Source organism: Molothrus aeneus, chromosome 20, assembly GCF_037042795.1.
Source record: "Molothrus aeneus isolate 106 chromosome 20, BPBGC_Maene_1.0, whole genome shotgun sequence".
Taxonomy (NCBI): Eukaryota; Metazoa; Chordata; class Aves; order Passeriformes; family Icteridae; genus Molothrus; species Molothrus aeneus.
The window spans coordinates 10364415-10388894 of record NC_089665.1 but is presented as its reverse complement, the minus strand read 5'-3'; the positions used below and the strand labels follow the sequence as shown (position 1 = coordinate 10388894).

The following is a 24480-nucleotide window of genomic DNA, read 5'->3' as shown; positions in this document are numbered from 1 at the left end:
CGGAGCCTTTCAGGAGCAGGGCAGGAGGAAGGTGTCAGGTTCAAAAGCTCGGTGTTGTGATTTGGAGGGAGAAGATCTTGGCTGTTTGTGCGGGAGCGTGCTGGGTCCGAGAGCTTGCCCTGCCTCCTGCCCTGGTGGTGCAGCCTCAGTACAAATACACAGAAAAATGTTCAGTCACACTCTGGGCTGCTCCCAGGAGTTCTGCCACTACCCACCTATTTGCATTCCCATTCCCTTGTCCCTGTCCCTCAGGGGCTGTCCCATGTCCTCTCCCATGGCATGGGACAGCCCCTGGCTCCAGGGGCAAGGCACACAACCCTTTGGCAACTGCTCTATCTCCTCCTATCCCATTATTCCTCCCAGCCCTTCCTCATGCAGTACATTGCCTCTTTTATTTTTTATTTTAATTGCAATCATTCCCTTTCTGTGTATCTTCTTTTTTTTTTTTTTTTCTGGGACTTATCTTTTCAGTTTAATCTATTAATTTCTGTTCTTATTTCACTTTGCAGACTATTTGCCGATTTCACAAGACATAATTTTTATCAACTAGTTCTTAAAGATGCATAACAAATTAATCGGGGTTTACTACAGTGCTAATGAGAGAGAGACAGAGAAAGCCTGGGTGGTCCATGTTTAATATCAATGTCCACTGAAAAATTGCTGCTCTTACTGGCTGGTTTGATTGACTGGACTTTTTATTTTATTTTTATTTTTTTAAAGGCTCCATATCCTCACTGCTTTGAGTTTGCATTTTTTTTTTATTTTTTTTTCCTCTGCTTTGTTATGAGTTTTTAATGCCCACTTGGAATGTAACTCGCAAGGATGGGGTCAGGGGCGTTCCGAAGGCATGACTTCTCACAAACTTCTTAGAAATCACTTTATCAATGCAGCGAGAAGGATGATTGGGTTGATTTGGTCTCACAGACAGCCCCAAAGAGAGTGACTGGCGCTCTTTAACGTGGGGACATCCAGCAGTGGCACAAACCCCACCCCGAGGGCCGTCCCCTGTCCCTGCAGGGCTGTGGTACCCAGCTGTGTCACCCCGTGTGTCACAGCCCCACACCTGCCCCACTGGCCTGGGGCTCTCTGGGAGCTGCCACATCACACGAGGGCCATGCTGAGATGCCACCCAGAGAGGGGCTCAGGGCTGCTGCCCCCACAGCAATTCCTGCTCCCAGAGCAGGGGCTTGGAGCAGCCTGGGACAGTGGGAGGTGTCCCTGCCCCTGGCAGGGCTGGCACTGGGTGAGCTTTAAGGTCCCTTCCAACCCAAACCATTCTGGGTTTCTCTGATCCTTTGATCTAACTCTGACCAGCGATGGTCCTGCACACTCCCTGCAGCTGCTTCTCCTTCCAAACTTTGCTTGCAAATCATGGGCAAATTTCCTAAATTGTGGCCAAGCTTTCCCTGCTTCAGCTGCATCACCTGCGCCTCTTCATCCCCGCCCACATGGCAGGAGAGCTGCACGCCTCCATCCATTGGCTCTATTTAACATGACCAGATTCTGGAGTTTTGGGTAGAAAACACCATTCTCTTTAAATTCTGCTCTTCCTGAAGTGTTGCTGCCCATTTGATAAGTTTGTGAGAAGTATGGTGCATGCTTACAGTAGAACTGTAATGCATTTTAATGTTTGTTAATCCACTTGTTTAAAATGTCAGTGTCAAAGGCTCTACAATCCATGGCTGTGCTGTTCATTTCATTAAAGATGCTTGATGTAATACTTGGGTAGTTTTCTTTTGACTTTTCTGCAGGCAATAGCTTTTTTTAATCTGTATGGCTTCTTATTATTTTGTTTGGGGTTTTTTGCTATGAATTGCTTTGCTTTTGTGAACTTGTCTTAGTGTGCATGATTTGCAAACATTTCGGCTATTGTGAATTTTCTCATTTTTTGTAAATAGTCCATCTGTGCTTTTCTTTTTTTTTTTCTTTTTTTTTCTTTTTTTTTTTCTTTTTTATGACTTTTTTCCTGTAAGTAACTGAGGTAGAAAATGATAATAAATTGTTTACAACGGATTTGCTGTGTTGCTGCTCTCTTAGCTTGCAATTTTAATAATTTGGTTTGGACACCCCAAATAACCAGTACCAATGACAGTTGAATAAAAGAATAAAATCATCACTCAAAACGTGTGACCCACTGTTTGAAGAAGCTGCAGAGGAACAGTTACATGCAAGGTGTGTTTACAGCAAAAATTATACCAAAAAAAAGACAAAATGCATTCCTAACTGGGGGGAGAGGAAATTGCAGCATCCCCCCTGGTCCTCCACACTGTGGTGGGATGTTCTGCACTGTCCTTTATCCCAGTTATATTTTCTCCCATCATCACCTGAGTGTTTGGGGATTGTCGAAGTTTCATAGAAGCCTTCAGGTTAGAAATTTAAATTATTTATTTTAATTAAGGGTTTGTTTGCTTGTATGTTTGTTAAAGCTTATTAAAACCTTTGTATATGGTGAGAGGTGAGGAAAACAAATATTTTCACAAACTTTGCAGAGCTCAGGGAAATATATTTGCTTATTAGTACTGGTGCTGCAAAGGCCATGGGCTCAGCCTTGGGTCACGCTCCTGCAGTGCCTGGGGCAGTGGAAATGCAACACAGGATGGTTCAAAGTCTCAGACTGATGGGGTTTGTTACTGTGAGAGCATTTAAACCAACTTTCTGTTGAGCTTAATTCAGTTTCTTTCCCGATGCCAGTCCCACAGTGTTCAGCCATCAGTGTGGGCAGGGAGGTACACAGTACCTGTGTACACAGTTATGTGTGGTGCTCCCCTTGGAGGTAAGAACTAGAAAATAGGAATTTTCCAGGTGAGGAGAAGGAACTGGTGCCAAAGATAAGAGGAATTATTATGTTGTGCTTAAGGCTTCTTTGTCATGGTGTCTTGAGAGGAGGAGGAGGAGGAGAGGGAAGGAGGTTCCTGTGTCTGGGGTTTAGGACACCCCGATGCAGGTTTTGCTGCACAGGTTCCCCCTTGGTTAATCACCTCAAAGGAGAGTGCAGTGGAGATGGAAAAGGGTGTGGCTGCAGCATTCCAAACAGCCAACCATTCCCTCTGTCCCACGTGCAGTGGTGTAAAACACCCAGCCTGGGGCCTGTGGTACTTCATGTCCCCAAGACACATTGCCCTGTGCTGGAGCACCCAGCTTCCTACTCTGGTGAGGTAAAGGGATTTTAAAGTGCTGCCTGCCCATGGCTTCTGTACCCACAGGGAGTGAGGAAGTGTGTATTAATAGGGGTCAGCTCTGTAGAGCACTCTTCAAGCACTGTTACACAAGTGTGAGGCTTGTAGAACATTTACTAATGGGAGCAGAGTTTGTGTGCTCGTGATACTGGAGTGATCAAACGTAACGCTCAGAAGAGGAGGACCTGGTGGCAGCTGCAAAACAGGAGGAGGAAATGTAAAACCTATTTTAAATTGTTCAGTTAGTTAAGCCTTGTACCAGCAAGAGACATGGAACAGAGCTGGAGATTTTTCTCACTCCTTTGTCTAACCCTTCCTTAACTGCTTAAATCTGCTCTGCTCTCCCCTGCACTGCATGCCTTGTTTAAACACATCACTGCATCTGCATGGCGTCACTGGTTTACAGAGTGCATTTGGAATCTCTTGGAACCACCTGAGTTACCTCTTCCCACCTCTCTGTTTCAGCCTCTGGCCCTGAAAACAAAGCCTTTACACTGGACCTGGTTTAAAATTAAGCTTTTGGGTGTTCTGCTGAGGAGGGGCCGTTCCCATTGCAGGCGCATCCCTGGAGGGAGGAGCAGCTGGAGCTGCAGACAGCAAACTGAGAAATTAATATAGCAGAGCCCATAAATCTCCAGACAGAAGGTTCTCCTTCAAGTTCTGCTTAGATTATTGTGTTTTCTTGCAGGAAGAAATGGTCTCTAGAGCTGTTCTCTGAGTCTGAGCAGAGCTGAAGCACCTTTGCCTTTAAGGCAGGTTTTTTCTGAGAAAAGCTGTGGATTTTGATGTTGCAGAGAATTGTGTAAAAGGCTTTTTTCATCTTCTATTTCCCCCTACCCCTTAAAGTAACCTTATTGTTAGATTTAGGGTGAGATTTTCCAGAGAGGAGCTGTTGGTCTGTGTTGATGGCTCCCAGCACTGTCAGTGGCAGCAGAGCGTGGCTGGTGACAGTGGAGCCTGTCCCCTCTTCCTGCCCCATCCTCTCAATGTGAGTGAGGCTGCTCTGGAGGTTTGGCTGTATATCATGTCTGGCTGAGGCCCAAAGCTGCCCAGGTCCTTCATTAGACTTTTCTCCACTTATAACTTGAATAACTGAGAAATAAGAACATCTTGAATGTTGAACACTGATTGTCCTGTTCTCGGCTGCTCACTGATCTGTGCCTGGTGTTAGAGGCTTTAAAACTTGAGGTTCATTGCCCTGAAAATGAGTGATCCTGAAGGGGCAGAGAGGAGAGGAAAGGCATAAGAACCAAAGCTGCTGGTGTCTGTCGAGGTCTGTGTGTTTTGGGGCGGTACTGCAGCTCCAGAGCGATGGATTCAGCTGAGAACAGGCCACAGCTGCAGTGACCAGGAGCGTTAATGAGAGCAATTATTCACAGGAGTAAAGAGGCGTAACACAAACACTGGTGTGTGGAGGAAAACAAGGATAACCCTGCAGAAGGAGGAGTGTGCTCTGGTAATGCCCATCCTGCCCTAAGGAATTCTCCGTGTCCGAGCACGATGGCTCTCCTGCCTTGTGCCTCAGCAGAAACCATTTTTAACTAAAGCTGTTCAAAACTGGGACTGGGGTTGCAAAGAATTGGACAAGATGTGTCCCCTTATAGCACAGAAACGTTCAAATGTGAATGTTTTAGCAGTAGGTTTCCAGCTGGCCATTGAGGAGCTTCCACGTCCTGCTTGCCCAGGAGCTGTGATGGTTGCTGCTGCAGCAATGCCTTGAAGATCTCTGGGCTCAGCATCCCAATCCTCTCCTGTGACCTCTCTCATAGTATGGACTATGGAATGCCCTGTGGCAGTTCTCCAGTGAGGCACTGGGAAGGTCCCTGTCTGCCAGTGCTGGGTGAGCTGCACTGGAGTGGTGAAGAGTTCCCCACCCTCTGGTAACCTTGTCCTGTGATTTACTGCCTTCTCTTTTATGAAGTTGCCTCTTTGCGTTGAATTTTTTCAGCTTCAGCCTCCAGACATGAGTTCCTTTTATGCCTTTGTTCATCATCAAGGACCTGTCTTTAAATAATACTTACCCAGATAGTTTAGATCATTCATAAAAATTGAGACAAGCAGCTTAACCAAACAGCTCATTTTCTTTACCATCAGAGCAGCGGAAATGAGCCTTGAAGCAAATCAGTGCCACATTGCTGAACTCCAAATAGGTGCCTTAATGTGCTTCCATCTCACCTGCCCTTGTTCATCCAGCAGCAGGTGACTGAAATGCAGAAATTCAGAGCTGCTGAATTGGCACCAGTGAGCCCCTGGGTGTTCCTGCCCCTGCAGCCATCCTTTCCTTTGTACTTCACTTGTTGATTAAAAATCTGTGATGAATGTTTGGCTTTGGCCTTTAAAATGAGTTGTAGTGAGTCCAAAGGAGGCCACCAAGATATGAAAGGGATGGAGCACCTCTCCTGCAGGGAAGGGCTGGGAGGATTGGAATTACTCATCCTGGAGTAGAGAAGGCTTCGGGGCAGCCTACAGGAAAGATGGAGAGAGACTATCAACAAGGGCCTGGAGGGACAGGACAAGGAGGAATGGCTTCAAAATGCCAGAGGGCAGTGTTGGGTTGGATATTGGATGTTGATAACCTAAATCAGCTACCAGCTTTTGCTTCTTGGTTTGTGGTTTTTTGAATAAGTAGCTTTTTTAAAAACAAACTGTTTGCCTTTGAGAAGTTTCCCAGTTTTCAGTGTAGTGAAATAACTGCAAAAGGGTTATTGCACTTGAAATGCCACAGAATGATAATTTGGGGACAAACAAGGCTTTGTCTCACTGATGCATGAAGTAATTACTGGGCAGAAATGCACCATTCTCATCCTAAAAGGATCACAGCCTGAGAGTCCCAACAGCTGAAAAATGGGGCATTTACTGTACATAAAGTGGAAGTGCCAAATTCTGAATGAACTATATTTGGGATTTATTGTTTTGTTGCAATTCCAAAATGGGAATATTTGCTCAGCATAAGATCCATCTGCAAACAGACATGGAGGCTATCAGACATGGGACAGACCTGGTCCAGGCTGTGCCCTGGATGATGCAGGGGCTCTGGGATAAGGGTCCATGAAGCACATGGATGTGTGTTCTGGTTGAAATTCCCTGATTTGCTGGAAGAGATTTTAACAAGGTTGATGTAACACAATGGAAAAAGACAAAGGGAAGCACTTCAGGGTCTGTTTCAGTACAGGAGTTGGAGCAGGCTTGGAGATATTGAAAGTGTTAATAGAATTGATCAGACCCTTAGGAAAGTACTGTCCCGTTTCCCTGGAGCTCTGCTCTGCTGTACTGGGTCCTGTTCCTCAGCTGTGCTGTGGATGGAGAAAGCTTCATAGACTCTGCAAACTTTGAGAAAGCTTCACAGAGTCTGCAATCAAATCCCAAGGAGTTAATTGCTACTAAACAGTGGTAATGAGTTGTGAATGATGTGGTAGAACCCCGATCTTTGATCAGTTCTAGGGAACATTTGATTTCTCTGGGTGTATGTTCTTCTCTAAATATTCAGCACTGAGTTCTTCATCTCAACCTTGGAGTAGTAGCAGGTTTTTTTTCTTTCTCATTTGTGTTTCCTTATAGAAAGGGAGGGGGAGTGTGAGACAGAGAGCCTGGAAGATGAAGGTTTTAAACATAAAGGGATTGTTTTGGGATGGAGCTTTCCCTTGTGTGTGTTCACCATTAAAGACGACATTTTTGCCCGGTAAATTGGACCCACGCCTGCCTGCCTTCAAAAAAAAAAACTACCAGGCTCTTCTGCTTCATGGTTTTGAGTCTCTGATACTTTTGAAATGAAGCCTAAAGATCCTCCAAAGAGGATAACACAGCCTAATGGAAAGAATAATGCAAGCGAGAACCCATCTGAAATGACAGCTGTGAGCCTGGTGCAGCTTTTCAGGCTGATCAAAGCTGCTGGGAACTCTGTGTGAAAAGGGGGGATCAGCCCCTGGGAACTCTGCTTGAAAAGGGGGGATCAGCCCCTGGGAGCTCTGATTGAAAAGGGGGGATCAGCCCCTGGGAGCTCTGTGAGTAAAGGGGGGATCAGCCCCCCAGCTCCCTTCCCCACTCAGCCTGCACATGAATTCATGTTCCAGCCTTTGCACTTCTCTCCTGGGAGATCAAGTGACCCTCCTGCAGGGCTGGGGTTCAGGTCAGCCACTGGGGAGCACCAGGGGTGTGAAGGAGCCTCTGAATTCGATGCCCTCAGCACAGGGACCCCCAAAAGACCCTGCACAGACCAGTCTACTGCTTATGTGTGAGCACTCCAAAATCCCCGTGAGCACAGAGCAACGGGGTTGCTGCTTAGGTGCAGTTTCATGGTGGCTTTTATTTAATTCTCTGTGCCTGTTCCATGATTTTGGCTATTTTCTGAAGCCAGGTGGTGATTTGGGCATCTCAGCTTCCATTTTCTTGTTTTAAATCCCTGTGCTCATTGCTGAAGTCTGAGCATGCAACCTCAGGTGCCCGAGTGCTTTGGCCATTAAGATCATTTGCATGATATTTCTTGATGTAAAGATTAATTTTGTGATCTTTGTGCCCTTTTTTGGGTTGATTGCTGTTGTCTGAGTGGTTGTCAAGGATAGGGTTGTATGTGCTTTAAGGATGGGGTCTGCAAAGGCTGATCAGAGGGCTGAAGGGGTCAGTGATTTCCCTTAGAGCCAGAGCTGCAGGAAGAGGGTCCTGGCAGCAGGAAGGGGTGCAGGTGGTTCTTGGGTTTTTCCCTTGTGGTTGCCTTGTAGCCAAGCCCAGGCTGGAGGGCAGGAGAACTCAGTGATTGAAGAAGGAGTGGAGATGGAGCAGGGCAGAGATCTGTGAGCCCCTAAAGCCCGTGTGAAGACTGGCCCTCTCAGGCAGCATTGTGCTTGCCAGATTTGTTCACAAAGCCCCTGGAAATCTGCTAAATCCTGGGCTCCCACTGCAGTGCCCAGAGCAGGGCAGTGGGGCTGTGTGCTCCAGCCCAAAGTGCTGCTGCAGGGCTGTGCATCCTGGGATCCCCTTTCTCCCAAACCCACCTGTGCCTTGGAGAGACAACAGCCATGGACTGAGTCTGGGAGCTCAGGGCAAAGAATTTAACCCAGATCTGTCCATCTTCCCTCACTGTTTCACTGTTTAAAGTGAAACTATTGATGCAGGAAGCAGGAAAATTTATCTGTGAAAAATTGCACTTGGAACGCTGGTTTTGGCTCATTCTGAGCAATGAGAGAGCATGAAATTGCTGTGAATCCTCAGGGCTTTCCTGGACAGTGTGTGAGCCCAGAGCAAAACGTTTATTGTAAAATACCTTCTAATTGCAGTGCTTAAAGTGGGCACTGCTGGCTTTGCAATGGCTCTGGGCTTTGTTTCCTCTGGGCAGCTGGGAGCAGCGGGCACACAAAGCACAGGGGTCATTTGAGCAGGAATCAGCGCTTTAAACAAACACTGGGAATGAACTGAGCTCTCCCTCCACCCTTTTGATTTTCTGGGTGACTCCAGAAGGCTCAGAGGGAGTGGGGCTGGTGCTGGCCATGCTCCTGATTGTCCAGGGTGGGACCCAGGGCTGCTGCCATCAGTGCTCCCCTTGGCTTCGAGGCGCTCTTGTCCGGGCACCCATTGCTGGCACCCAGTTGGCTCCGAGCTGCTTGTTAAAATGAGCTGGGAGGCTGCTGGGGCAGGGAGCAGAGGGGCTGCTGGCACCCCACAGCCCTCTGTGCTCCTGGGGGTGTCCCCACAGCAGCATCCCCAGTGCCATTGCTGTCTCCTGGAGATGCCTGCACTTCCCAGGCATTGCTGAGGGAAAAGAGGGGCACTGGGGCTGTTCTGTCACTCTGCTGGCTACAAATTCTCCTTGCTGGCATCCCTGTCAGGCAGAGCAGGGTGGTGTCAGCTGCCCATCTCTGCTGAGGGGGTCAGGGAGGCACAGAGGTGCCACACTGAGGTGGCACAGTGGTGGAGGTCACACAGCATTAGTGGCTCAGCAGCAGTGACAGGGAAGCTGCTCCCAGCTGAGCCAGCCCGTGGATGTGGTGCCTGGCAAAGGGCATTTTAGCAGGGCATCGATTGCTTTCAGTGGGCTGGATTGCTGGGGGGCTCCTCCAGTGCTGGAGCCATCCTGTGAGTGTGTCAGTGGGGAGGGTTTGGCCAAGCTTGGTAATCAATCCCAGTTTCCATCTCGGGCTCGCGGGGCCGGCGGCGCTCCCGCACGGAGAGAGCAGCACTCACACTTGAGCTGTTTGGAGTGCCGTGTCTCAGGGATGCTTTTATCTCAGAACTGGGATAAAAGCTTTCTTCAGGGGCACAGGGATTAATTTTTCACACATCTGTCCACTGGAATGCAATAAGGGAGCCTTTGTTCGGGCTCTTTCCTCGGAGCGCCTTCTCCACCCTTGTTATTTCACTCTTCTTTTGCATGGCAAAACTTTTTGTCCTGCATTTCAAATAGATCCTGAGTGTCCCTGGCAGCTGAACAAGAGAAACAAACTTTCCAGCCCTGTTTTTTGTGCTGTTCTCAAGGGATGCTTGGTGATTTGAAGGGTATTTGATTGGTTTTGGCAGAGGCATTTTATTCCATGGAAAATCCACGGCTCCTCCAGTCCCCTATGGATGGTTTAGGGAGCCCCTGGAGTCTCCAAATGAGAGATCTGTGGGTGGCCAGCTGGTGGTGGAGGTGCCATGGGAACGCTGAGGACACTGCTCTTGGACCACGGTGGGCAGGGAGGGACAGGGGACAGTGCCAGCTCTGCTCCTGCCTGAGCGCAGTGGGAGGGCCCAGAGCTTGGCCCAGACATGGCTCTGCATGGAAATGAAGCCCCAGAGCCCCAGCCCTTGTCCTGCACATGCTTTCCTTGCTCTTTGGAGGGTGGTTTTACTCTTAACACCAAAGTCCTCTCACTCCTGCCCAAATCATGTGTGGGGGGACCCAGCCAGGGTTGATGGCTCCATCCAGTGAGAGGGAGTTCAGGTTCAGCACTGGTTACAGCATCCCCCAGTGTGGATGTGCTTCCCCCACATCCCACTCCACGGAGGCTGCAGCAGTTACCAGCAGACAGGCTCACCAGAGGACCAGGCTGGCTGTGCAGTGCTGCTCTCTGTGCACTGCAGGGAGCACCACCACCCTGGGGATCCTCTGCATACATTTACCTGTGCTGTTTTCTTCCCCCCAACAGCCCTATTACCATATTTAAATGCAAGTATGTCTTTTTTTGATTGATGTTTTAAGTAGCTTTAAGTTATTCTAGCCTAGTGCTCTGTTCCTTGGCCTGGTAGCTGAGCTGTAGCTGAGCCATAGTGCTGAAGGTAGTGGGGCTGTAGTGTGCTGGGCTCTCTCTCTTGCTCTCAGGCTCACTCTTCTCTTTCTCAGTGCCTCAGTTGCTCTCCTGTGGTTCCTCAGCCTTGCAAAGCAGCTGTGATCGTGGTCCTGGTGCCTGCTCAAGGACCAGGTTCCATTGTGGTGGCCACCCCAGGCTTGTCCTGTCAGGTGGCAGGAGCAGCTGGAGCTCCCAGGGACCAGGAACCTCCCTGGAGTCATTGCCCTTGGGATTTGGGGTTCTTGCTGATTGCCTGGACTTTGCCATTGCCCTCTTAAAATACATATAGTGGAAGTCACAATCTCTGGCAGATCTTTTGAATGTTAATTAAATAAATCTTGCTGGCAGCATTCCATTCCTCTGCAAGGGCTCGGTTCCCTGGAGCAGGGGGGATGTCATAGAGCTCCTTGATCTGCGGCTGGTTTGCTTTCAGGAGCGTTTCCTTCTTTCCTTCTTTCCTTCTTTACTTCTCTCCTTCTTTCCTTCTTTCTTTCTTCCTTAAACCACATGCCATTGAATTTTTTCTGCTTGATCCCAGCAAATTTGTGATCTTGACATGAGCACCTCCTCATCTGTTCCATTCCTGCTTTGTCTATAGACCAGCACATTATTATCACCTGCAGATAAGCCAGGAGGAGAATTCCCTGGTTGTTTGTGGAGCAGGCTGACCCTGTTCCTGCAGGAGCATGGAGGCACGAGCTGAGAGCTGCAGGCTGTGCCTCCAGCCTGTCCTTGGCTCCAGGCTGTGCCATGGCCATTCCTCCTGTGCCCAGGGGATTTGTGCCCGCAGCGGGCACTGGCCAGGGCTGGGCTGTCCCCAGGTGGCACGGAGGGCCAGGCTGGCAGCTCCAGGTGCCCGTGGCCCTCAGGGACTCGTGGTACCCACTGGCCTGTGTCTTTACCCTTCTCCTTTTCTCCACGGCCAGGTTTCCCAGCAGCGGCTTACGGACCAGTAGCAGCGGCAGCCGTGGCGGCAGCAAGAGGATCAGGTAGGGGGGCCCGTGGAAGAGCAAACCCTCAGAGTGCAGGGTCAGGTAAAAGCTCTGTCGGTATTCTGTGTGGCTGCAGCTCTCCATCATTTCTCTGATTTTCCTCACACTTATCCTGGGGACCTGAAAACAATCAATCAAAATGAAAAAATTAGAGAAAAAATAAGTAATCAATCCCAATCCAAACCCAAACTACAAGCAGAGGCCACGGGGGCTGGAGCACCTGCAGGAGATTGGCATGAGAACTGCCAAAACCAGGGTAGATATTCCGATTTGTTTCTTTCTTTATTCCTTTATTGCGTTGGTTTCTTTGTTTGTTGGGTTTAAATTCGAGGCTCTAAAAGACACCCCAAAAAAGATCAATTTCTGTTTTCAGAAAAAAGGTTTTGGTTTCTCACAGGAAGCTGGGGTTGGGTTGAGGTGGTGGCAGCAGCTCTGGGTGCTCCCGCCGTGCCCAGAGCTGCTGTCACCTCCTCCACCATGGCCAGCACGGGGCATCTTGGGCTGGCATCACTGGTGCCATTGTCACCAGCACACGGCTGACAGTTCACCATCCCTGCCTGCTCCAACCCCACCGCTTCCATGAGGAACCACAAAGCTTTTCTTCTGTCCTTCTGAAAACTCTTTACTTTTTTTTTTTCCCCTTAAGGGAAATAAAGAAATAAACCGTTGCAAATTGCCGTTACTGCCTTAGGTTTAAATTTTGCTAAAGATGTGAATCAGCACTTTGCTCAGGTGGCAGAGTTCAGAGCAGCCCTCAGCGAGCCGTGGGCTCCCGCAGCAGGCCGGGATGGAGCCGCTGCGGGGACAGAGCCGCTGCCAGCCCCGTGTCCTCTGTGCCAGCGTGTCCCCAGGGGACACGGGGCTGGCAGCACCTCCCAGCTCACTCAGGGCTGAGCTGGGCGCTCTCGTGGCTTTTCGGGCAGTGCCGGCGTTGAGGAGGCGCTCCCGAAAAGCCCCAGCTGCGTGAGGGAGCAGAGGTGGGCGCAGGCCCAGGCGTGTCTCAGCAGGAGCCTGGGGCCGTGAGGCCAGAGAAAGACACCAGGAGAACTCCGTTCCATGCAAACTGGCACTGCTTGCAGGCTACAAAGGACTCTCTGTACCAGTTCCATCCTGTGGCATGTAGAGAGCGCCTAAGGGGTGACTTGCCAGCCTGGTTGTGGGGATCCCCCAACTCCCAGCTTCTCCTACTGCCCCGGCACAGAGGGGGAAAAACAAACCCAAAGAGGGAAAAAAAAACCACCCCAAACCCAAACAAATCCCAAGATTGCTTTTGCATATGCTTCCAGGAAAACAGACCTCATTGTTTCTGCCTCTTCCTCATGTTTTGCCCTTCAGGTTTTGTTTTACGTGCAAACAGACCTGGTGAGTTGCCCCTTAGCAAGGCACAGAGGGTTTGGCTGGATTAACGTTGCTTCCCTGATTATTATTATTATTTTTTTTAATCAGAGTGCTTTTGGTGCCCATTACAACTGAACTGAGCATTGATCAATTCTGTGCCTGAAAATCATTTGTCTTTAATTTGAGTGTTTTTTGGTTTCTCTTTTGTTGGGTTTTCTGATTTGTTTTTTCAGTTTTTTTGTTTTTTGATTTGAACTTGCAATACGAAACTAAATCTAACCCTAAATTAACAACACCCTTTCTGGCAAGTTTAAAGAGCAGTATGGTGTTTGGAAATGTCTTTTCAAGCCTCAAAATTGCCTGCGTGCACAAAACTGGCAAAAACCCCAAAACTGAATCCAAAGAGCCCCCGTCCCGCCCCAGCCCTGAGGTCTCAAGGAGGAAGGTGGGTTTGTCACCGGCCCCGCTCACATCTGCACCAAGCCTGGTCTGGGAACGGGGGGGTTTCTGTAGACTCATCTCCATCCAGAGCTGGTTTTGGAAGGGACATCCTGGGTTTGCCACTCCATCAGCAATGGTAGTGAATTGTATCCAGGAGCAGTGGAGTCCGATCGATCTTGCGCTGCAGTGTACGGGCCCGATTCATTACAAGAAAAATGGCTGGGGTTTTTCCTTCTTTCCTTTTCAGTTGGGTTTTTGTTTTCCCTTCACAAATTCGCACAGCCCTCCTTCACACGTGCCTGGTCCAAAGCACAGAGCACAGCACGGCTGGCCCTAACTGGCCCCTTTCTGCCAGGAAATGGGAAAGAGCTGGCAAACACCCGGGCAGGCGCGTCCCACCACCCCCAGCTCACTGGGAGAGCTCTGCCCAGGGCTGCTGGAGCACAGCACAGAGCAAGCATTGGCCAGGAGGTTCCTGGAAGGCATCGATGGCAGTCCATGTCATCAGTGTCCCCATCACTGCTGCCTCTTCAGCAGCTCTCTGGCCCCGTCCCGCCGGCTCTTCCCCACCTTCCTGGCATCAGTGCCAGCACAGAGACTGAGCACCCTCAGAGAGCATCCACCTTCAGTGCGTGTCTTGTTCTCCCCGGGAAGCTGCAGCCCTCTCACTCCAAGCCCCTGGGCACTGGCCACCTTGCTTTGTCCCCGGGGTGACACTCCTCCTCTTGGGACACACCTGCATGTTTGCTGAGTCAGCAGGGAGCCTGCTGGGGGCAGGTACCTGTTCGGGGCCTCCTCCCTGCCCTCACCCTTTCTTTTTCTATGGCAGCGTGTCACCAGCTGACCTTGCTAGATAAACAGGTTCTTCTGTGTCACAGCAGGTCTGTCCTGCAGCCAGCAGAAAGGGCCGTGTCCCTGTGCCCGTGCTCAGTGCCACCATAAATTCCCGTCCCGCGTGGCTGCTCGCGTGCCGGCAGGGTGAGCGCGGCCGTGCTGCTCGGCATAAATCACGTCCCCGTTTGACATCCCAGTGATGAGGGGACAGCTGAGGTCCTTCCAGCAGACACCGCTCTGGCCACATCCATTCGCTCCGGGTGGGGCTGTGCTGCCGAATCCCTCCACTGGTTTTGACAACCTCACCCATTCTTGTATTTTTTTAATGAATTGGGACCTGAGCCACGGAAAACGAGCAAAGTTAAAAGTCTGAATGCTGCAAACTCCTCCTAGACAACTTCACTATCAGTGTCACGTTTCTTTTGAATCCACCTGACATATTTTACGTGTAAAACATTTTTGTCGTGTAAATGCTTTTTTTGAAATACAGTCATGGGGGGGGCACATTTTTCTCTTGCATTTGACATGGGAGGGGTTCATCTGGCAGGAGAGCGAGATGAGGAAAATTTGGCAGGAGAGGGTTTTCGTTCCTTCCTCTTTGGTTCATTGACAAGCCTGAGATTTTTCCAGTTCCCATCCTGTTGCTACCAGCTGTTCCTCCCTGAGGACTGGAGACAAAACCCCTAAGGCCACAGGAATCCAGCCCTGTCCCAGCTCCCTCGGGCAGGCTGTGCCCGCCGAGCCGGCCGGCGGCACTTGGCGCAGCGGGACGGCGCAGCGCCACGGCGCCAGGGGCTGCTCCCCACCCCAACCTCTGGCACATCTGGATTTTGGGCCCCAGTCCCGGCTTGCCAGTGCTGCCTTTGAGCCCTGCGCCCCAACAACCCCTTACTGGACTTTATACTTGCCAGCTATAACAAATCTCGTAACGTGAGCTACTGACCTTGATGGTGAGTGTGAGCAGTTATGTTTTGTTGTTTTCTCTCTTGCTTGGTTGGGGCTGCTGTGAGAGAGGGTGTCTCTGAGGCAAACTTTCCGGCCTCTCTTACACTCGGACGTGCACACCTCCTCTCAAACACTCTTCTGAGCGCTCTCAGCGGGAAGGTTTGTCCACACCTATTAATCCTCTCTCAGTGTCCAGCTTCTTGTTAGTAGCAGCTGGTTGCATGTTTTTTGCTTGTTCGGACGAAACGGTTCAAGAAACGACTCATATCAACTCTTGAGAAATGTCTCTATTTTTTTGTACACTTTCTTTCTTTTGATGTTTTTTATTAATTTCCCTTACTTAAAAAACAAAACACCTGTCGTCCCGTAAAACATTTCACATCTCCCCTTGCCTGTTCTTAGAGTGTATGTATCTGTGGGACTGAACTAAATGCATGCACTGTAGTAGTCGTACTGGTAGCAGTAGATGTAGTTGTAGAACATGCATTGTCGAGTTGATATTATAGGCACCATCAACGCGAACGAGCGTGGCAGATAAAAGCAGAGCCTTGGTCTGATTGAAAGCGTAGGGATAACACAGCAGAGAGCTGCTGATGGCTTGGATCCATAGAGCCCTATTGGTTAAATCCCATTATCTGGAAGTTTAAATTGAAGCCGGCTGTAGGCAACCTATACCCTCTGTACAAGAACCCGCACATGTTCTTATGCTGATAGTAAAACTGACCTTTTTAAATTCAAATTAACCCCCCTAGGAACTGAAACACTGACTATAACCGTATTCTCTTATTTTTATTTTGTATCCAAAAGAACCTAAGATATTTTTCAAATCATTTTACAATCATGGTTTCTCCATCAGCCTGTTACTTGTCCATATTAGCCCATAGACTCATTCGTTGGCGGTCGTAGACCAGATGTGCCACACGCAAATCACTCCATTTGGGAATCCAATAATTCCGTGTGTGAGGCGGCTCCCTGCAGCCTGTCCTGAGCCACCAAGTGATTGTTTGTAGGTCATAAACCTTAAATCTTATTATGCAACAGAGACTCCGAGCTAGTGATGGGTCGTACTCATTGCCATGTCACCCAGCTTAAGGGAACATTTTTAAATGAAGATTTAACATTTCATAAATATCAGCATGAGGAGTTCGAGGCAAGTTCATCCTCTGTGCCACGAGCCAGCAGTGGCTTTGCTTCTCCTGCCTGGGTTTCTGTGCTAAACTTGGAAAATGCAGAGACGGCGCTGCAGTCAGTAAATCCAACAGATGGTAATTGAGATCCCGAATTAGGCTTTGGTTTATTTGTTGTTTAGTTTGCTGCTTGTCAGAAAACACCCTGATGGGAGCAGAAAAGCTCCTCTCTGGTGTGGTCACTCCTCTCCTCCTCCCCATGCCCTGGCCATCCCCAAAGCCAGCTGTGCTGGGTGGGAACCTCTCCCTGCTCTGCTGGGCAGAGCCACACACTCATTAATGCACTTCAGGCAGCAAGGGCTTTCAAAGGAAATAAAATATCCAGAGTGGGCTTTCCAGTGTAATTAAGGATTTGTGTCTGCTCCTTACCTCTAATAGAACATTGAGTAAATCAAGCAAACAAGCACTGGGGCTGACACAGTGCAAGGTGAGCTGAGCTGCCCCTGGTGCTGCCGGGGAGATGAACACCTGTGTGCCAAGGCAGGGATAAGGTTCCCTTTGGATCTCAGTTTTCCAGGGAAAAGGGGAGCCCGTTGTTCATTGCACCCCAGCACCTGATGAAGTCAGGAGTGTGCCTGAAACTCAGCAGAGCGATAAATTGCATGGGGTTGAGGAAACCTTGTCTGACACCTAAGGAAGGTGCTCCAAAATCTAATCTACTCATAATTTAGCAAATTATGGCCATGAAAAGGGGGACAGTGGTTGGGCTGTGTGTGCAGGGGGAGAGGAGCTGCCATGGGCTCATGGAGATGTCAGGAGGAGCATTTCAAATATCCAGCCATGAACCAATTTGGGATTTCTACAGCCCACTGGGAGGACTCCCTTGTGGCACGGTGTCTCTGGTGGAATGGCTCTCCCTTTTTTATTTTCCTCTATAAAAGTACATAAAGTTTAATCTAGGCTATGTAATCTCAAAAGCCAGAACCTAACAAGTGGACCACTTGGGAGCAGCAAGGGCTGGAATTTCTCACTCCACTGGAACGCCAGTAATTACATGACAGAGCCTGGCGGGTGATGCTCTGGGAAATTAATGGCTGCATTGGATTTTATCCTTTGCTTATCTCCCTGGCAGAGGCAGCGCCTGCTGGGGAGCACGGCGGGTGGCCAGGCAGGGCCCCCACACTGGGGGGGCTTCGGGGAGGGGTGGGAGCAAGGGAAATCATCCTGGTTTGAACAGGAATTCCATCGGCCAGGCTCGACACGCAGCAGCCCCAGTTGGTGAATGCACTCTGGAGGAGCCACTCCACATTCCCATGGGTGGTTTTTTGTTACTGACATACTGGGAGCCCTACAGTTACTTGTCTGTCTACTACCCCAATTTAAAAAATAATAACAATGAAAGAGGCATCTTTTCTGTTTGGCTCAGAAGTGCTGTGCTGCTCCAGGATGGGAATCCCACAGGTCCTTTTCAGAGCAGGCTCCAGGCAGAAGAAACCCTGGGTCTTGTTTTACTGTAGGATGCCACTTTTGGATCTTTTTGATCCATGGGGGACTGAGCTTCTTCCTGCAGTGCCGGGGAGAAAATTCAGTAGATACGAAACAATTTGGTGCTGCTGCTGCTCGACCTTGGCCACAGCAGCCAGTGTTTGACAGGGCACTGGGCTGAAGTCTATTGAGGTTAAAATACATCAGCTTTAATCAATAATTTTGTAATAGAAAATCTTGTGCGCTTGATAAATCATCTCCAGTGCAATTAGTGACCACCTCTGAAGTGCAGTTGAAGTTAATCTGTAGCAAATTTAGCCGGTAACTTTTAATAGTCTTTGCCATCAGGAGAATTATTTTCCACGGGAAAATGCTCCTCAGAATGCTCATCATGCTGTTTTATTTAGGGAGAAAATCTTCTCTGGGAGGGTGGGGAGGCACAGGTTGTTGAGAGAAGCTGTGGCTGCCCCATCCCTGGAAGTGACCAGGAGCTGGAGCAGCCTGGATGGTAGAAGATGTCCCTGCACATGGCAGGGGGTTGGAACAACTTTGGTACCCTCCAAAGCCCTGCCACAGCCAATTATCCATGTTTTATTCCCTTTCTCCCAGCAGAAGCTGGGGGACAGAGCTGTTGGCAGTTGTAATTAGACTTTGTTCCCTGCAAGATGCAGACAAGTTGTTGCAGAGCTTGAAGTGGGGTTTTAGCACGTGCTCTCCAGGGCATGAGATCTTCCAGCACAGGATGGTGTCCCGTGCATTTTAATCCCTAAACAGGTAAAATGCTGCCAGAGCTGAGGGTAACTTGCCTCTCCAGCAGGCTGTTACCCATTAGTGGAACAACTGCTAACTGTGAGGCAGCCCGCGTTGGACTGACACTCTACTGTCAGTATTTTCACGCTGATTCTCTCCCCAAATGCTTTAAAAGTAAATACATAATTACAGTGATGTTTTTTCTCCCTCTCTTCTCTCTGAAATAGAAGGCTGCCAGAGGAGCAGAGTAGTTTTTCCTTGCAGCAGATGTTGGTGTGCATCTGGCTCCGTGTGAGCTCAAGAAGCACGGTGGGTTAGGAGTTGCCAGAGAGTGCAAAATGGACCTGCAGGTATATAAACCTGAGCTGTTTAAAAATAATGAACTCACAAAGCTGGGGCCTTTGTGAGCATTTCCTGATGGTTAAAAGAGCCCAGAACTCTGTGCCCTGACCCTGACTGGGGTGTCAGCTGCCAACAGCGTGGCTGGTGCCACCAGCTCTCCCCCGGGCACCATGTGCTGGGCAGCAGCTTGCCTGGTGCAGAGCCTCCCACAGGACTGGGGGCTTGCAGGTTGGATGCCTCTTCTGTTTCCTGGATAACCTCCCCGTGCTCCTGAGCATCCCCTCAGCCTGTGGGATCAGCAGTGGAAAGGTGCCCCCCAGGCAAGGCTCTCCTGCTACTATGACTTGAATTATGCAGCAAAACAAAGACCCGTTTTTTGTTTAATTTTCCTCCTGTATTGTCTGTTATTGTACAAAAGGCTTCAATTTCAAATTACAGGAGTGATAGCCAGTTAATGTGGTACAGTGGGAGGCCGGAGTTGCTGTTGCTATGGCAATGGAGTTCGGCTCATTTGTTTTGTAGATGAGTAATTACTACGCAATTAGAGTAGGCTAAAAATAAAGGGGCCTTTTGTTCCCTCTTACTCATTAATATTAATAAAAGACCTGTCCGGGCTGTGGTAAACAATTAATGCAGATGTGGTTGCCCATGGTAGAATTAACAGCAGCTTTCCTGCTCCTCGGCATGAGGTGAAGGCGCCGGCATCACCTGGCTCAGCTCTTCCTTCATTTTAAATGGAAAAATGGTTACAGAGGGGTCTGTGATATCCCAGCAGCTGAGCTTTAGCTCTTATTTGCCAGTTGGATGGGTGGTAATAAGTGTTAAAGCTTGGTGTGCAGGCACAGGCAGCGGGAGCAGCGCTGGGGTCGGCGCCTGCGACACAGCGAGCGCCCGCAGCCGCCGAGGGCCCCGCCAGGAACCCAGCAGCAGCAGCAGCTCCTGGTGCTGACAGATCCTCATTCATCCCCCTTGGAGAAATGCCAGGGCTGGAGCAAGAATCTTGCCCAAAAACCTGAGCACAGGCAAGGACAAGCGGGGTGCTGCTGAAATGACTCCAGCACGGCATGTTACAAACACAGATCGACAAAAAAGAGTGTAAGGAGCAGTCCCCCGAGCATTTGATGTGAAGTAAAAAGATGACAGTACCCTTAGCCTGGATATTAGGATGAAATTCTTCTCTAGGAGCGTGGGCAGGCCCTGGCACAGGGTAGCCAGAGAAGCTGTGGCTGCCCCTGGATCCCTGGCAGTGTCCAAGGCCAGGCTGGACAGGGCTTGGAGCACCCTGCGGTAGTGGAGGGTGTCCCTGCCCATGGCAGGGGGTGGCACTGGATGGGCTTTAAGGTCTCATCCAAACCATTCTGTCATTCTGTGAGGTATGTAAACATTAATTACATCACATTTTAAATTAGCTGTAAAACCAGTTAAATTGGCAGGAACCACTTAGGAAATGGACTTGACAGCAACTTTCTGCCTCCTTGGTTTATTTGTGAGGTCCGGCTGAGCTGGTGAGCATCCCGTGCCTGCAGGGAGGGACAGTGGAGCAGCACAGAGCTGTCAACAGGGCTGATGAGTGGTCACCTGCTCCCTGCATCATCCCTGGGCTGCTTGGCACCCCTGGAAAACACCATCAGGAAGGCAGAACCTCTCCAAAGGGCAAATACCCCAGCCCAGAGCCCTGAATCCTCTGCTGGGGGGGCTGTGGGTGCACAGAACCGCATCCCTCCCAAACTGTTTAACTAATGGAGGGAATCGTAGCAGAGCCTTTGTAAGGTCGACATTTGTTTGTTGTTAAGGATCTAATTAGAAACATGAGAGGAAGCTGAATGGCTGCTTGCTCGGCTAATTAGCGACATGCACGAAGACCACTTTGAACTTCAAGGACACAAAGCTATTAGCGCTTACATCAAAAATGGATTAAACTTCTGTGCTTTTATAATGATTAAAGATGAGCCGCTGGAGAGGAAATCCTTTTGTGAGGCTGTGACAAGAGCTGGCTCCCTGGCTGCAGCTCCTACAAGCCAAGCTTTGTGTGGCCTCCGTGTCGCGCCCGGCCCCGCGCGAGTGACACCACTAACACACGCTATGGAAAATGGGATTAGGCAATAAATATTGATCGTTGGCAAAAAGTTACAGCTGAGCCGCAAAGTGCAGCTATTTGTCCTGCAGGAATTAGAGCAGCTGGGCTCGAACACGCTGAATTTTGTGCCTTCTGCAGATTGGTGCACATCAGCAGCTTCCAGATGTGGTGGATGCCTTGGATGTGTTAAGTGCAGTACTTAGTAGAGCGCAGGGGCTCACATGCAGCAGTGGGTTTGTGGAACACCGGCACCAGATGAATTTTTATCTTGCCTAAGCTTGTGGAAGCTGCCCAGCTCTTGCTCGGGGCTCATCTCAGGTAGTTCAGCAGTTGGTTTGTGTCGTGCTGGGCTGGAGGAGCAGTGTGGTGGGAGGACACTGAGGCTGCAGCAGGAACAGTTTCCTCAAGATCCCAGGTGCCATTATCACCCCATTGTGCCCAGCTCCAGGAAGGTGGGCAGCACTCAGCCCTCCCTCCTGGTTCCCACTCGCTTCCAGCCGTAATTGCCAGCTCACCACCCACTGCTTGCTGTCATTACCCTGCGATATTTTGATGTGTGAAGCCATTTCCGAAGGGGCTGCAGCCGCAGAACAACCTTTGAAAGTGTGACTGCTGCTAGAAAATAACGTACAAATAGTACGTTGTTAGGGCAGATCTCGGTGTGCCTCAGCCTCATCACGACTTATTTTGCTGATGAGCCCGACAGTTGTTGTATTTTCCTTTTTCTCTGCAGGGCCAGTGTAGCTGCAGGGGAGGGATAACCCGGGGCAGCCTGGCTGCTCCCCATTACGGAGCGTGTTGGGGTGACAGGGAAGGCACAGCTCTCGCCTTTGATTTTCCAGGCAGGACCGAGCCAGCTGTCATCTGCAGCTCTTCACACTTGCAGAGGAGCCGTGTCTGCCACAGGGTTCTTAGAGAGAGAGCTTGCTTTTCAAGTCTGCTTGGGAAGAGCAGGAGCAGAGGGATGCAGGTCCCCATGAGAGATGTACAACATGGCAGCTCTGGTCGTGACGCCGGCGTTATTTGTTTTCCTGGTTTGTCTCCCACTTTCGCTTCCAGCGAGTTGGGAGCTGTTTGTACCTTGTTATTCTCCAGAATATCTGTGTGTTTCCAGCTCATTATTTCCGAGACGTCCGTGAGCTGGAGCATTGATCCGAGTTCGAGGTGCGCCACACGCTGTCTCCCACAGAACCCACGCTCTGTAAAAGCTCGGGCACGAGGAAGCGATGCTTCCATGGCTCAACCTGACCACAAAGGAAGGGGTTTGGAGCTCTGTGAGGTGATTGGTGTAGAAAAAAAGAGCCTGAATATGAATGTTTATTTCTCAGTGCTGTGGCAGTGCACTCCTGCAGCCTGAATAGGCCACTGAGAACCAGGAGCACCGATGCCTTATTTCAGACTGGCATTAATTTGTACATCCAGTCCCGGGTAAATGACATTCTGGTTGTTAGCAGCTCTGAAAAGCAAGGTACAAACTCCCATTAACTTCAGCCCTGACTGCACAAAGAATTAGCCTTGGCCAAGCGATCTGTAACATGGGTGCAGCGCTGCTAATGATATTTATAAGGCTCTGAGCACTAATGATGTAAGATCTGCATGCGGTGCTGAAGTTGCGCTGGTTATTTAAGGTATCAGCGTCACGCTGGGAGTGCTGCTCTGTTAGTCATGCGTGCGACAGCGTGGCCATCAGGGCTCCCCTCTGGGACACTCGGTCCCCAGGGAAGGGGGGACTGTCCCCTGCCACTCGCTGTGGTTCTGCTCTGTGTCCTCTGCAGAGGCAGCACAGCAGGCTGGAATGCTTGGGGACAGGTGATGCTCCTGCTGTGAGAGTCTTCTCTGAAAATCCAGCAGAAAATGGACCCAAGTGGCTCAAATTCATAAATTTATAGAATCCTATAGCAGGGTGGGTTGGAAGGGACCTTAAAGACCAACCCAGTGTCCTGGGAAGGGACACCTTCCACTACACCAGGTCGCTCCAACCTGGCTTTGAAATGAAATGCCACCAGGCTGTGGGGCAGCCCCCTGTCCCAGCTGGACTGCTCAGTGCCCTGTGCCCTGCCTGCTCCCATCCCTGCCAGCAGCATTCAGTGTTATTATATCATTTACTCCTTCGTGCTGGAAGATGATGTTTGCAGCATGTTCTATGAATTTTTCATAAAGATAGAAAAACAGACTAATCTTGTGAGCTTTGAGTCTTGGTGGTGGGTAATGGCTTTGATTTAAAGCATTTTGTCTTAATGATAGTTAGATTGAAAATTTCCTGCTGCTTTCAAGCACGTTTAGTTATTATCATAAACATTGATGGTGGAAATGCCTGCCAAATTGTGCGTGGCTGTTTATGGCAGATGAGAGAGTCATCCAGAAATTATAGCTCTGGAGCAACAAGTTGTGAAGAAACCTGTTTGTGCAGGAATCCACCCTGAGGGCAGTGGGACAAGGCAGGAACAAGGAGGGTCTTGGAGGAAAAAAGGGCTGGAGATGACCAGCTCTGGTTGTAGGGTATGCTTGACAGGAGATGAAAAATGAATTTATTATGAGAATCATAGAATCATTTATGTTGGAAAAGACTTCTAAAATCAGTGAATGTTACTTTAACCCCACACTGCCAAGCTCCCCCATCCCTGCAGAGCTGCTCACCCCCATGCATGGCTGCCCTGGGACGAGGAATATCCTGCCTCTGCTCAAAGAGGGAATCCACTGAATTGTGGTGGTTTCTTTCCCTCATGAGGATTTCCTCACCTGAGCACTGTGGCAGGGAAGGCAGACACACATTCTGCACTGTTCCTCACCTGGATTTTTTTTTAATTTAAAATTCTCATATTTGTTATGAGTCCCTGCAGAGGTGTTTAAGTCTTGGGGTTTTGGTGCTGTAGGAGAGGGAAGGATGTCACCAAGGCTCCACGTGGGCTGTGTGCAGGGGACAGTGATCCCCATGCAGTGTCTGTCTCAGTCCAGATTGCCCCTGCTTTGTTTCCTTTGCAATACAGCATATTTTAGTGGTGCCTAAGTGGGTTTTTTGTCATCAGGTCCCATTTACTGGTCCCTAAGGGCCTGACTGTCATCCCAGTACCGTGTGAGTTCCCCCTGTAGGACAGTGATGTCAAAATCCTCACGTCTCTTCTCCTTTTCCCTTCCTCTTTTCCTTCATCACTCATGGCTGAGTTGGGTTTATTTGGGTGAGATTCCAGCATGGCTCAGTTGAGTTTACTTGGGGGGGATTCCAGCATCCAGCTTGTCATGCTCTGCCCAAGCCCAGCAGCCTTGGGGTCCTTGTTAGCAAATGCCAGCAGGAACCCTGACTTAGAAATGTCTCAGCAGTTCATGGAGGGAGAGTTTATCTTCCAGCACTGACCTTTGTGGTCAGTGAACACAGCTGAAGGTGTGGGCAGGGTCTGTGTGAGCGTGGCAGTTTGCAGGAGAAGGCTCCAGACACACATCCCTGCCTCCTGCCCTGCCTCAGCCTGGGCTGCTTTGGCTTCCAGCTCTTGGCTCCTTGACACAAAGCACTTGGCTGAAGGTGGAGGAGCATCCCACACGCATGTTAAATGGGGATAAAGGCTCTGCTGAAGGATGGGCTGAGATAAAGCCTCACTGCCTGAAGAGGTCCAGCTCCTGCTGTGCCAGCCCTGCACAGCAGCTCCCAACTCCACAGCACCAATGTTGGCATTGAAAGATCCTGCTGGGGCTGCTCTATGAACCCACATTTTTTATATC

The 24480-nt window shown here is 49.7% G+C and overlaps 1 protein-coding gene across 5 annotated transcripts in view; it reads left to right on the top strand.

Annotated features, from left to right (window-relative positions):
• The window catches only part of MSI2 (musashi RNA binding protein 2), a 198570-nt gene that overhangs the window by 166043 nt on the left and 8047 nt on the right, over window positions 1–24480 (top strand). For 2 of the 5 annotated variants that reach the window (XM_066563229.1, XM_066563231.1), the window contains exons 11-12: window positions 11362–11424; window positions 15053–15144. In XM_066563229.1, the coding sequence (XP_066419326.1) occupies window positions 11362–11424; window positions 15053–15144 (155 nt within the window). Of the gene's footprint in view, window positions 1–509; window positions 1933–11361; window positions 11425–15052; window positions 15145–24480 lie in introns of those variants that run through there. The other 3 variants (XM_066563230.1, XM_066563228.1, XM_066563232.1) reach the window with 2 other exon arrangements.